This window comes from Erythrolamprus reginae, chromosome 1 (genome assembly GCF_031021105.1).
Source record: "Erythrolamprus reginae isolate rEryReg1 chromosome 1, rEryReg1.hap1, whole genome shotgun sequence".
Lineage (NCBI taxonomy): Eukaryota > Metazoa > Chordata > Lepidosauria > Squamata > Dipsadidae > Erythrolamprus > Erythrolamprus reginae.
Genome location: NC_091950.1, coordinates 145397655 through 145412076, shown reverse-complemented (window position 1 = coordinate 145412076; position 14422 = coordinate 145397655). Strand labels below are relative to the sequence as shown.

Genomic DNA, 14422 nt, shown 5'->3' with positions numbered 1-14422 from the left:
TGTTGTTAGCTGCCCCAAGTCTACGGAGAGGGGCGGCATACAAGTCCAATCAAATCAAATCAAAATCAAATTTATCTGTTGCAAGCTTGGTAAAGTGTTCTCTCCTCATTCTAGGGAACTGTGTGGTCCTCAAGCCTTCGGAGGTGAGCAGCTGTACTGAAAGGCTCCTCGCTGAAGCACTGCCTTGTTATCTTGATCCGGTGAGTTCTTCACCTGCCAGTTTATCTTGTTAATAAAATCAAAATGAAGCTGAGGGTCTTCTCTTCTTCCTTTGTCTTAATTAATCATGAGAAGGCAGTTCCTTGGGCCCGTTGAGGAAAAACTCTGGATCCAAACTAATCTATAATTGTTAATCTGCTTTTGGAAGCTGGGTAAGTTTATTTCTGCTGCAGTTCTTCCAAAAAAAATGCATCTTCCTTTAAAACTGTGGTGGTGGTGAGGATGGCTGAGGATTGAAACATCCAAGTGCACTATGCTTTTTCTAGCCTCTTGATTTCAATGAAAACGAAGGGCTGCTAACCCTCCCACAAAAGGGTGATATACAGTTGACAGTTGCATATGCAGTATCTGTTTATTTGGAATGTAAATTTTGTGCTTTTCATTTTTCTTAAAATCCAAGTGCAGTTTAAAAGACTAAGTACCATATTTTGGGGGGTATAAGACCCCCCAAAAGAGGGTGAAAACGTGAGTGTGTCTTATACACAGAATGTAACCCCACCCACTCACCCACCCCCAACATTTGGCCTCTACCTCCCAGCAATTTGCCTCCTTGCAGCAAACAGGGAAGAGCCTGTTAAGCCAAGCAATGCATTATCAGCTTCCTGACTTTCAGATGATTTGAGGCTAGCCAGATGCTAAACCGAAACTGAAAACTAGCTGTAAGGAGGCAAATTGCTAGGAGGTAGAGGCAAAATTTTATTTTCTTGTGCTAATCAGTTGCTGAGTCTGGATGCAAGGAGGTAAGACAATAACTATTAATGTCTATACAATGATCAAATTATTAGACTTATTTTTAAAAGACGGCTTTATTATTGTTCCAGACAACTTAACGAAACGAAGAAGCTTTTAAAATAAATGTTTGATCTGAAGAGACCTAGTGCTGTTGTATCTTCTTTTAAATAATAGAGAATAATATATACTTCCAGAAAGCCACATAAAATGTCTGCGGAGTCTGCGGAGAGGGGCGGCATACAAATCTAATAAATAAATAAATAAATAAATAAATAAATAAATAAATAAATAAATAAGTAAATAAATAAGTAAATAAATAAATAAATAAGTAAATAAATAAGTAAATAAGTAAATAAATAAGTAAATAAATAAATAAACTGTTCTGTACAAGTATAGTCTGAAATATAACAGTATCCTGTTTAGTATTAAGATAAAGCAGCTGAGCTAAACCCTGATTTAGTCATGTTTGGAGTAGATCTATTTAAGTAATTGGGAGGAGTGAGTACTACATTTAAGAAAACTTTCTGGCATTAATATTCTGCTATAATGTACATTTCTCCAATTCTTTGCTATTTCTATGGGTCAGGCACACATGGACAGAAATACACAGCAAACAGTGTATATAATCTGTGCTGTTTGCTGGGAGGCAGAATATTTTTCCTTGTTATCCTCTCCTAAAAGTAAGGTGTGTCTTATACTCTGGTGCATCTTGTACTCTGAAATAAATATGGTATATATGTTACTTTAATAAAGGACTATATTGGGTAGATAAAGGAAGATTGAATTGAGATTACTATGAAGGCAGGACATTCCCAAGGTTAGATAGGAAAACAATCATAGGTCCCTATGACCATATTCTCACTAAATAAAAAATGATCATCCATTTAAGGAAAATTTTAATTTCCTTTCAATTTAACATATCAGTTCCTTGCTCCAAATTCTCCCATAAGGACTTTTGCCTTGCAAAGTTTCAGGGACAAAAACCATCATTGTGTGATAGAGGCTACTTTGATTGGACATGAACTTCCTTTTCTATTTTATAGCAAAGCTTTGCTGTGGTGACAGCTGGTCCTGAAGAAACAGGAAAATTACTAGAAAATAGGTTTGATTATATCTTCTATACAGGTGATTTTCTCTTCTTAAATATCCTTTTCATGTTATTCTTTTCAATAGTATGTTGTTGTTTTTAAAAAAAGATTATTAATGACCACATAAATATCAATGTGGTAAGCCAATGTTCATCTATTGAAACTTTTAAGGTTCTGTTTATCGAAGACCATTATTTACAACCTCCTCTGCAATATCATTTATTTCTGCAGTTAATTACAATACTGTACTTTTCTACAGCAAATTGTGTACAGTGCTGCAATTTGCCATGTGTCTTAGTTAAGTAGCTTTACCATGTTTATCACAATAACAGCTGTATCAGCGTAAGTTAGACCCAGGGCAGTGTTGGTGTCCCTTGTGGGGTTGATGTGTCAAGAATTCAGAAAATGCCAAATTTAAACACTGCCTGCATGTTACACACACATACCTCCCCCAGACACCTGTCCTAGAAATTAGGATATGAAATAATAGCTTTAACAGCAAACATGGATACGTGGAGAGCTAATACATCTAGATACCACCATCTCTTTGGATCTCTGCACTTAATAGGTTGAACAAACTTCCAGCAGATGTGGTAGATAAATCCACAGTAACTGAATTTAAACATGCCTGGGATAAACATATATCCATCCTAAGATAAAATACAGGAAATAGTATAAGGGTAGACTAGATGGACCATGAGGTCTTTTTCTGCCGTCAGTCTTCAATGTTTCTATGTTAACTCAATGGACAATTTAGTCTGCCTTTCTCTACAATTTTCTGAAATGATTGCAATAGAAATTGGGTGTGTCTCTCTAAACCTGTGGAGGACATTTTTCTCAACTGAAAAGCTGCCATAGGTTACTTCATATGCATTGGGCTATTAGATCAGACGATGAGATTATAACATATTCTTGACAAAGATAAGTAAAATCAACATTTATTCATTTTTGATTGTTTGCAACATTGCTTTTTGCTTCCATTTTTAAAACAATAATAAAACCTTTGAAAGAAAATCAAAATCAGAAATAGTATTTGCAATGTCGAAAGCAAATATCAAGATGGTAGCTGTAATTTGATCTAGAACAGGGGTCGACAACCTGCGGTTCTGGAGCCGCATGCAGTAATTTGGGCCCCTGTTACTCCCTGTCCCATCACCGGCTGGCCTCGCCCCATCCTCCCTCACCTGGGAATGGAGAAGCGGACGGGGCTGATTCTGCGATTGAGGAACATAGCCACCCCCAGCAGTAGCTGCCCTTTGGGCGACCCTCCTCCCCCTCTCTGGCTGGCTGTGGCGAGGTCAGGAGGGTGCGCATGCGTGGGGAGACCCTCAGGCGAGCACTAAAGTGCAGCAGAGGGGTGCGTGCAGTGTTCCCTCTAATTTTTTTGCGGGGTGGGCGGAAAAGTATAGTGTCTGAGCAGCAGTCCCTTCGGGACTGGGCGGCACAAAAATATTAAATAATATAAATAAACAAACAAACAAACAAATAAAAAGCCCACCCTGTTTTGCCTCAGAGAATTTCAAAATAAAATACTGTACTGTGTGTCTATAACAGTGAGCTCATAATAGGGCAACTCTATCAATATCCAAATGCCACTTAAATAGTTGAGCTAGTTTCAAACTAGATTTTGATTTTCTTTCTCTCTTCCTTACTCCCATTCTTTTTCTTTCTCTTTTCCTTCCTCTCTTTTTTCTATCTGTTTCTCTCTCTTCCTCTCTCTCTCCTTCCCTCTCACTCTTTCCCTCTCGGCTTCTGGGCAGGTTTGGAAAACTCTGAGTTGATGATGATTTTTAAGTGAGCGATTGCTCACCGCTCAGCTTAGAGGGAACTATGGTTGCGTGTAGAGTGGGTGGCTGCTTGCTTAAGGAGGTCCTTTGGATGCGGCTTCTCTCCTGCCCTATGGATTGGCCATTGCACCCCACACATCCCCTGCAGCTCTTTGGCTGAGCGGGGTGGATGTGAGCTCCTGCCCAAAGTGGCAGGAAATAAAAGCTGCTTTCACTCCACCAACCTTTCTCACCCCCCCTTCTCTCTCATGCAGGGTGTGTGTGTGTGCATGGCAAGGAACTGGCGGGATCCCGCCACATTTGCACATAGGGCACCCTTCACTTCCTGTCAAACAGAATTGAGCCCCCAGTGCTGGACGGGAGTTGTGCTATCTATTTCTTTTGACACAAATTTTGCCATTTCTTTATAGGGAGCGTCCGTGTAGGAAGGATCATCATGACCGCTGCAGCAAAACATGTGACACCACTGACTCTGGAGCTGGGGGGGAAAAGTCCCTGTTATGTGGATAAATGCTGCAATTTCCAGAATGCAGCCAACCGAATTGCGTGGGGAAAATTCCTCAACGCTGGGCAGACGTGCATTGCCCCAGATTATATCATCTGTACACTTGAAACGCAGGAGAGATTGATGCCTTGCTTGCGCCAAGCCATCTGTGAATTCTTTGGAAGTGAACCCAAGCAGTCCGCTGATTTTGGCCGCATGGTCAATGACAGGCATTTCAAGCGTGCACAAGCTTTTCTGGAATGTGGCCGGGTGGCCATTGGTGGAGAGACCGATGAGTGTGAGCGTTACATTGGTGAGTATATAGCTTAGGACTGGAGGGAGAGTAAGAAGAAAGATTTGGAGTTTGGGAAAGACAGGAAGACATTTTCTGAATATTATCTAGCAAGCTTGTAGAGAAATCTGTGTGTTCCACTAGGTTTCCGGTCACAATTCAAAGTGTTGGTAGTGACCTTTAAAGCCCTGCATGGCATTGGGCCAGAATACATCCGGAACTGCCTTCTACCGCACGAATCCCAGCAGCTGATAACATCCCAGAGTTGGCCTTCTCCGGGTCCCGTCGACCAAACAATGTTGTTTGGCGGGCTGCAGGGGAAGAGCCTTCTCTGTGGCGGCCCTGGCCCTCTGGAATCAACTCCTCCCAGAGATTAGAACGGCCCCCACCCTCCTTGTCTTTTGCAAATTACTCAAGACTCACCTTTATCGCCAGGCATGGGGGAACTGAGACATCCTCCCCCAGGCTTTTATATTTTATGTTTGGTATGTATGTGTCGTATGGTTTTTAAATTGTTGGGGTTTTAGATATGTTTTATTTTAATATTAGATTTGTCTCACTGTTTTTGTATTACTGTTGTGAGCGGCCCCAAGTCTTCGGAGAGGGGCGGCATACAAATCTAATAAATGATAATAATAATAATAATAATAATAATAATAATAATAATAATAATAAATGACATGGTATATAATCAATCGTTGATTTAAACCAATTAGTTGTGTCCGACTCTTGGTGACTTTTAGGCAAGTGGTCTCCATCTGACCCTGTCAAACACCATTTCATTCAACTGTTGTATGTTCAACTTTGCATCCAAATTGATGTTATCAATCCAGCATATTTGTCCTTGCCTCTTTGTCTGCTGACCATTCCTAGCACCACTGTCTTCTCCAATGCATAACATGGCCAAAGTAAATCAGATGTAGTCTTATGATTTTCGCTTCCAGGGATGTATCTGTTTTTATATAATTTAATCCATTAATTCATTAAGCTTATTAAAGATGCATGCTTAATAGTTTTGATTTAGATCAATCTCCCAAGTTGATACTTACCAAATGTGTTGGATTGTCATTGGCCCGACAGACTTGGCATTTTGAATGTTGAAGTCTAAGAAAGCTACTTTCAACAAACTTTCTACTTTCTGCCGTCAGTCTTCTATGTTTCTAAAACAATTTAAAACCAACAATTGTATAGAGCACTGGTGAGACCACATTTGGAATACTGTGTTCAGTTCTGGAGACCTCACCTACAAAAAGATATTGATAAAATTGAATGGGTCCAGAGACGGGCTACAAAAATCAGGAAAGACTTCATGATTTCCATCTGTATAGTCTGGAGGACAGAAGGGAAAGGGGGGACATGATCGAAACATTTAAATATGTTAAGGGGTTAAATCAGGTTCAGGAGGGAAGTGTTTTTAATAGGAAAGTGAACACAAGAACAAGGAGACACAATCTGAAGTTAATTGGGGGACAGATCAGAAGCAACATGAGAAAATATTATTTGACTGAAAGAAGAGTAGATCCTTGGAACAAACTTCCAGCAGACATGGTTGGTAAATCCACAGTCACTGAATTGAAACATGCCTGAGATAAACATATATCTATCCTAAGTTAAAATACAAGAAATAGTATAAGGGCAGACTAGATGGACCAGGAGGTCTTTTTCTCCCCTCAATCTTCTATTCATTTTTATTTATTTATTTACTGGATTTGTATGCCGCCCCTCTCCATAGACTCCGTAGAGTATATGTTTCTATGTAAACTAACAAACTCTGAAAAATGAGCTTATTGAAGTCCAAACAAACACAATACTACAGAGAAAGAAAAAAAAAGACCCCCAACAAAACAAGTGTGTTTGCATAGAGAGCTCCATGGGATGAAAAGGACAAATATAAAAAATGGAAACAGAGACTCATAGAATAGAATCTTAGCAAATAGCCCGAATCTACAAAGATGGAATCAGAAAAGCTAAATGAACTAAGACTTGCAATAAATGTCAAATATAACAAAAAAGTTTCTTTAAAAATAAAAAGAAAGTAATGGAAGTGGTAGGTTCTCTAACTGAAGACGATGGCAAGATGGTGATGGGCAGGAGGGAGAAAATAGAACTACAGTGGTACCTCAAGATACGAACCCCTCGTCTTAAGAACAACTCGTGATATGAACCCGGGGTTCAGAAAAATTTTGCCTCTTCTTACGAACTTTTTTTGAGTTACGAACCGGCATTCGGAGACTGCTGGGAAGCCACGCGGCTGTTTTAAAAGGTGACAGCCGGGCGGCGGGGCTTCCCAGAAGCCTCCCGAACGTCGGTTCGTAACTCGAACAAAGTTCGTAAGAAGAGGCAAAATTTTGCTGAACCCCGGGTTTGGTTCGGGAGGTTGCTGGGAAGCCCCCCAGGCCGGCTGCGACCTTTTAAAACACCCGCGGCGCTTCCCAGCTGTCTCCCGAAACTGAACGCGGAAGTTCGGCTTTAGCGTTCGGCTTCAGGAGACAGCTGTGAAGCGGCGCGGGTGTTTTAAAAGGCCGCAGCCGGCCTGGGGGGCTTGCCAGCACCCCACGAACCCCGAACCCAGGTTTGGGGGGGTGCTGGCAAGCCCCCCAGGCCGGCTGCGACCTTTTAAAACAGCCGTGCCGCTTCCCAGCAGTCGCCGAAAGCCGTTTTTTTTGCGGGGGTTTTTTTGGTTGCACGGATTAATTGATTTTACATTGTTTCCTATGGGAAACAATGTTTCATCTTACGAACCTTTCGTCTTACGAACCTCCTCCTTGCACCAATTAAGTTCGTATCATGAGGTATTACTGTACTTAATTCCTTCTTTGTAATGTCTTCATGAAAAGGGGAAAATAGCACTGTGGAAGACAAAACAGGAAAGCAGGTCAAAATAGGAAAAATAAATAAAAGAATACCTCTCCATTTTAGCGGAGTTCAACTCACAAGGACCAAAGGGTTTACATCCCACAATTCTAAAAGACCTGGTAGATCTCAGGATTACTGAACAAAATCTTTCAGAGCTTCTGGAGTATTGGGAAAGTACCAGAGAACTGGAAAAGTTATGGTTCCAATTTTCAAAAAAGGGGAAAAAAATGGAACAATCAGCTTGACATCATTATATGGGGAAATCCTAGAAAAGATAATTAAGCAGAGCATTTGTGAGCACCAAGAAATGAATAAAACAATTAAGAGAAGCCAGCATGTTAAAAACAGATTATATCAAATAAACTTTATTGCCTTCTTTGATAAAGTGACTAAATTAGTGGATCAAGGAAATGCTGTGGATATAGTATGTTTAGACTTCAGGAAGACATTTGGCAACGTAGATCCTAGCCTATTTCTTGGTAAGATAGAACAATTTGGGACAGACAGAATCCGATAGGTTTGCCATTGGCTGATCATCACATCGAGCCTGTAGCCCTCAGTGTAACAATATCTAAATGGGCAGCACATAAATTTATTTTTTATTTATTTATTTTATTCATTTGTCCAATACACAAATACATAGGAAGAAAGATATACATGTGATAATATAAAAGAGGGTGAAAGTGAACTTAGAGGAGACGATATATGAAAGGAAGAGAATATATAAGATAGGTGAAAGAAAGGAAAGACAATTGGACAGGGGATGAAAGGCACACCAGTGCACTTATGTAATAATACATAAATAAATAAAGAGAAACATGAATGGGGTACCTCAAGGTTGTCTTTGGCCTATTGCTCAACAAATTTATTAATGATCTAGATCAGGGGTAGGGAACGTTGGCTGTTCTATGACATATGGACTTCAACTCCCAGAAGTCCTGAGCTAGCATGATTGGCTCAGGAATTCTGGGAGTTGAAGTCTACAAGTCATAGAAGAGGCAACATTCCCTACCCCTGATCTAGATGAAGGGGAGATTGGAAGGTTCAGAGGTATCTTGACAGAATAGAGCAATGGACTTAATCCACTAAGATGGAGTTCAATAGTGAGAAAAGCAAGGCCCTACACCTAGGCAGGAAAATGAACAAGAAGCAATGGGTGGAAGCTTGTTAAAGAAGCAATTTAAATGTGAAATTTCCTGACTGTGATAGCAATTAACCAATGGAACAGCTTGCCTCCTGGAGTTGTGGATGCTTCAGCCCTGGAAGTTTTCAAGAAAAGATTGGACATCCATTTGTCCAGGATGATATAAGGACTCCACACCTTGGGCAGGGGGTTGAACTAGAAGACCTCTAAAGTCCCTTCCAGCTTCATGATTCTATGGTCTTGCAAGTCTTGGATTGGGAAGGTTTGTTTAACACAAAGCAAGAAGACAGACATGTTTTCCTGGGTTTGCATATTGGAAGTTGTTGTGGTTAGCTCTGGCCCAGCTCCTGCCCCAAGGACTGTGGGTGTGGGGGAGACATCCACATGCTGCAGGCCTGTTTTGCCCCCGGTGGAATCTGATGATGAAGGCTCCTCTGACCAAGAAGACATGAGTGACAGGGAGGAGGAGTGTGGAAGACAGCTCAGAAGGAGATCAATTATCTAGCTCCTCCTTGGATTCAGAACAAGAGTTAATGATACAGCCACCCATGCGGAGAGCGATGCATATGCAACAACAACTGAGAGATTATTATCAAAGAAAATGAGGCCACCTGTGGTTGGGTGGGGCTGTGGTCATTAGTGAGGCTGCTATAAATAGCAGCCTGCGGGTTTGGCCATTGTGGAAGATTATCTGATCATTGTGTTTCAAGCCTGCTTTGCTGACTTTGAGCTTTGTGTGCTGATTTTTCCCCGCTTTGAAACTAAACCAGAGCGAAGTGTGTTTCACTTTGTGAAAGAAGAAGGACTGTGAATTGCCTCACAGCTGCAAGCTAAGTATCACAGAACGGATAAGGGACTTGTACAAATTACCAGTTTGTTTGGAGACGAGTGCTCTTTGCTATACAAAAAGAGGGCTTGGTTTAAGTGAATTTTCATTATAAAGAACATTGTTTTGAATCTTCAAATGTGTGTGTGTCTGAAATTTGTACCTGTGAATTTTTGGGAGGAGTCTACCAGAGAGCCCGACAGAACAGAAATGAAGATATGGGGAAAGCTAAAGACCTTGAGATAAAGTTAATGTATTTAAATTGAACAAGTCTTAATGTGATCTTTTCCCCATTACAGCTCCAACAGTGTTGGCAGATGTGAAGGAATGGGATCCAGTCATGCAAGAGGAAATTATGGCACCCATCCTGCCAATATTCACTGTGAAATGTATGGAGGAGGCCATACACTTCATCAAGTGCAGAGAACGTCCACTAGCTGTGTACGCCTTTTCCTGCGACTCCAAGGTATATTGTTTAAACTACAGCACACTGTATCTGGGAGAATCTGGATTATTTTTCACAACCCCATCCACAATGGTCAAAAGAAAGGAGACATGCACTATTTTCAAAGTATATTAGGTGATAAGCTATGATGGTAGCAATCACTGGTAATATAGTTTGGAAGATCTAGGACCGTGATGGTGAACCTATGGCACGTGTGACACAGGTGACACATTCAGTCATATATGCTGGCACATGAGCAGTCGCCCTAGTTCAGCTCCAGCTGATTTATGGCTTGAGCTGAGGCCATGGGAGGGCATTTTTGGCCTCCAGAAGACCTCCAGGGCGGTGGGGAGGGGCCCGTTTTCATCCTCCCCAGGTTCCAAGAAAGCCTCTGGCACCTGGGGAGGATGAAAAACAGGCTGATTTGGGTCCATTAGAAGTCAGGAAACAAGGGAGCAGGTGTCATACATGGGGGCAGGGCAGTGTGGGGGGTTGATGTGTGCATACTTATTATACTTATTATTATTATTATTATTATTATTATTATTATTATTATTATTATTATTATTATTATATGCTGTCTTATTATTGCTGTTAGCTGCCCCGAGTCTCCGGAGAGGGGCGGCATACAAATCCAATTAATAATAATAATAATAATAATAATAATAATAATAATAATACTTGGGAGTGGGGAGCAGGGGAATTGAATTATGGGTGTGTGCATACACGTATGTGTGATAGCGTCAGGGCATGCACTTTCAGCACCCGAGGAAAAAAAGATTCGCCATCACTGGTCTAGGACAATGGCCTGCAGCCAACTTACTACTGCCATCACATCATGGCTACCTTGCTACAGCCAACTCTTTACTGTGGCTGTCTTGCTATGGCCAACTTGCGCAGCCAACGTACCACGGGACAATCCATGTGGGATAACTCAATGTGATTAACGTTATCCACCCTTATTTCCTCTACTTTATTTCCATTTTTAGCAATGGAAATGTCAAAAAAACAGTGGGGGCTAACATTTATTGTGTTGAGTTACCCTACTACATAGATCATCCCGTGGTGAGTTGCCCCATGCGAGTTGGCGGTAGAATAGAATAGAATTTTATTGGCCAAGTGTGATTGGACACACAAGGAATTTGTCTTGGTGCATATGCTCTCAGCGTACATAAAATAAAATATACATTTGTCAAGAATGATGTGGTACGACACTTAATGATTGTCACAGGGGTCAAATAAGCAATGAAGAAGCAATATTAATAAAAATCTTAGGATATAAGCAACAAGTTACAGTCATACAGTCAACATGGGAGGAAATGGGTGATAGGAATGATGAGAAAAACTAGTAGAATAGAAGTGCAGATTTAGTAGAAAGTCTGACAGTGTTGAGGGAATTATTTGTTTAATAGAATGATGGCGTTCGGAAAAAAAATTGTTCTTGTGTCTAGTTTTCTTGGTGTACAGTGCTCTGTAGCGACGTTTTGAGGGCAGGAGTTGAAACAGTTTGTGTCCAGGATGTGAGGGATCAGTAAATATTTTCCCCGCCCTCTTTTTGACTTGTGCAGTATACAGGTCCTCAATGGAAGGCAGGTTGGCAGCAATTGTTTTTTCTGCAGTTCTGATTATCCTCTGAAGTCTGTGTCGGTCCTGTTGGGTTGCAGCACCAAACCAGACAGTTATAGAGGTGCAGATGACAGACTCAATGATTCCTCTGTAGTAAGAGAGCAATAGCGAGATGGAAGTGCTGGAATGACTGCTGAGAGTTGGCCACAACGAGATGCCACAACCGAATATCATCCCTGTCCTAAGTTTCTCTCTTATTAGAGTTGGCCGCAGGGAGTTGTCCCAGTCCATAGTTTGGATAATAGAGGGAAAGCCCAATTCTACTCTTGATTATTTTGCCAATAAGCCAGTGTTAAAAACAATTGGCTCATGCACATATTCATAATGCAAAGAAGACTACCTTGTAGTGCTATTTTATGATTATGTCGTCAAGGCACAGTCTCCCTCACACCATCAGTTCACTGCTGAGGAGATGGCTCTAAGTTGTTCTGTTATGGATAATAATGTTTTCCCTTCTATTGTACCACGAAAGCTACTACATAGGCATTCTGGGACACGTGGAACCCTCTGGAGGTTGGATTCCAATTGGCCCAGATGTCAAACAATGGCCCATTGTTCGCCCATTTTTTCACAAAAATGGGGTGGGCAAAGGGTCTGGGAAGGCTGCAGGGAGCTCCTGGATGCAGGGGAATGGCAAAAATGTGCCCATTTTTTAAAAAAGGGCCATTTCAGCCATTTTTTTCATCAAAATTGGGCATTTTTGCCTTCTCCCAGTCCCCAGGAGTGTTTTGCAGGCTTCCCAGACTCTCTGCCCACTCAATTTTGGCGAAAAACAAGACCATTTTCACAAAAATGGGATGTGGGGGCGGAGCTTTGGGAAGCCAAAAATGACTATATTTGGTGTATAAGATGCACCGACATGTCCACTTCTTTTAGGGGGGAAAGCGGTGCATCTTACACTCCTAAAATACGGTATATTACTGGGCTTGTTTTTGAGGTGTTATACAGGTTATAGATTGTGGAAAGACACATTATATACGAACATACCTTCCTCCCATTTCAAATGCCCTTTCCCAGAGGTCTGCTAGGTTTATATATTCTGCCCTTCCTTCCAAGATTGCAACTGTTTGATAATTACTTGTGTCCTTACTATTTTCCAAAGAATTTCACTCTGTCCTTGGTCTGGAAAAGAGAGAAGCTCCCACAACATGTATTGTCCTTTGGGCAAATAAGTACGGGGGGAAATGAAATAATTTCTGTTATAGTTTTCAAGTTCCCTATCAGGTCCCAAGAAATTAGCCAAGAGAAGAATAAATATTCAACTCACTCCCAAATTATACAGAATGCTGTAACTTTCCAGAGAAACAGGAATAAGAGAGAATAGGTTTTCTAATACACAGAGAAGGAAGAAGTTAAAAGTTAGCACAATCTCTACCTGTACAGTCACCTATTCCTAATAATCTGAATCCAGAAGCAAACATTATATTAACTGAACTTGTCATTTTTATTTCCATTCATTGATCTTGGCTCTGTATGAATAGAGAATGAGAATAGCAAACAGGGTATAATGAAGTCCAAATTACAAAAAGGGTAATTTGCATTTTCAATCTCTCTATTACTCTACTAAACAAAGTAATTCCCTCAACACTGTCAAACTTTTTACTAAGTCTGCACTTCTATTTGTACTAGTTTTTTCTCATCATTCCTATCATCCTTTTCCTCCCACTTAGGACTGTATGACTGTAACTTGTTGCTTGTATCCTAAGATTTTTATTAATATTGTTTCTTCATTAAGTGTTGTACCACATGGTTCTTGACAAATGTATCTTTTTCTTTTATGTACATTGAGAGCATATGCACCAAAGATAAATTCCTTGTGTGTCCAATCACATTTGGCCAATAAAGAATTCTATTCTATTCTATTCTACTCTCAACTATTTCACTAAGATTCATAGATAATCTTTATTTCTGCTTTCCAATTGCTAATTGACTACATCTACAATATTTTGTGAGTGTGACTATGGCACATTTTCAACGTTTCAAATGTCCAAAAGTTAAAGACACTTGTTTGTATCATGACACTTATTATTATAAAACTAGGACCTGATTAAATTCATGTTTAGAAGATTTAGGACGGGACCCCTAATACTCTTCTATTCTTTTCCTCTTTATAGGTTGTGAATGAGGTACTGGATCAAACTAGCAGTGGTGGCTTTTGTGGTAATGACACCGTGTTGCAAGCATCGTTGGTTACCCTACCATTTGGTGGCATTGGTAAGATTAGTTTTCCATGTTATCTTTATTTCTTACCCCTGTCCTTACCTTTCTCTCTCAACAGACAAGCTCTCCCTTTTGATGGTGTTTTTCATCAGGCTAAAAACAAAAAATGTTAAAAGTTAGTTTATAAACCATTTGCAGGTTAAAACAAATTGCTCAAATAGTAATTACCCCTCTGTGCTATAAGCTAAGTGGTTATCTGTACATTACTAAATTTTGATGTATATGTAACCTTTAACTGGAAAAAATAGTGCACCAACCATAGGACACACTTTTTGACTCAAGGTACCTCCGATGGGCTAACTTACAGATTGTGTCCAAAATCTAGAACTGAGGACCTATGGTCTTAAAAACATCAAAATATAAACAGCTGTGGTTCAACAGAGTCACACCTTACACTAAATGTAGCTTAACATGCTGTGTAAATCAAAATTTGATATGATAACTAAAAAAGCAACAATTCCATTTTATTGGGGATTAAGGCAGTTGTAATTCACCAATCATGAAACAAAACAGGACAGGAAGTTATTGTCTAACCTACTTTTGTTTGTCTATATGGGATTCTCTTCTTTAGTTTCTTCTTTAAATGTAGTTGTTCAATATCCATTTAATATAAAGCCATTTGTTATAAGTATTATGAGGAAAGAGTTTTTTAAAGGCAGCTATTATCCAGCTTGAACAAGAATAATTACAAGGGCTGCTCACA

General features: G+C 40.3%; 1 protein-coding gene across 1 annotated transcript in view; it reads left to right on the top strand.

The window, feature by feature from the left end:
* Window positions 1-14422, top strand: part of ALDH3B1 (aldehyde dehydrogenase 3 family member B1) — a 31289-nt gene that overhangs the window by 16018 nt on the left and 849 nt on the right. The window contains exons 5-9 of the mRNA XM_070728032.1: window positions 115-200; window positions 1995-2076; window positions 4237-4623; window positions 9728-9894; window positions 13614-13713. Of these exons, the coding sequence (XP_070584133.1) occupies window positions 115-200; window positions 1995-2076; window positions 4237-4623; window positions 9728-9894; window positions 13614-13713 (822 nt within the window). The remainder of the gene's footprint in view (window positions 1-114; window positions 201-1994; window positions 2077-4236; window positions 4624-9727; window positions 9895-13613; window positions 13714-14422) is intronic.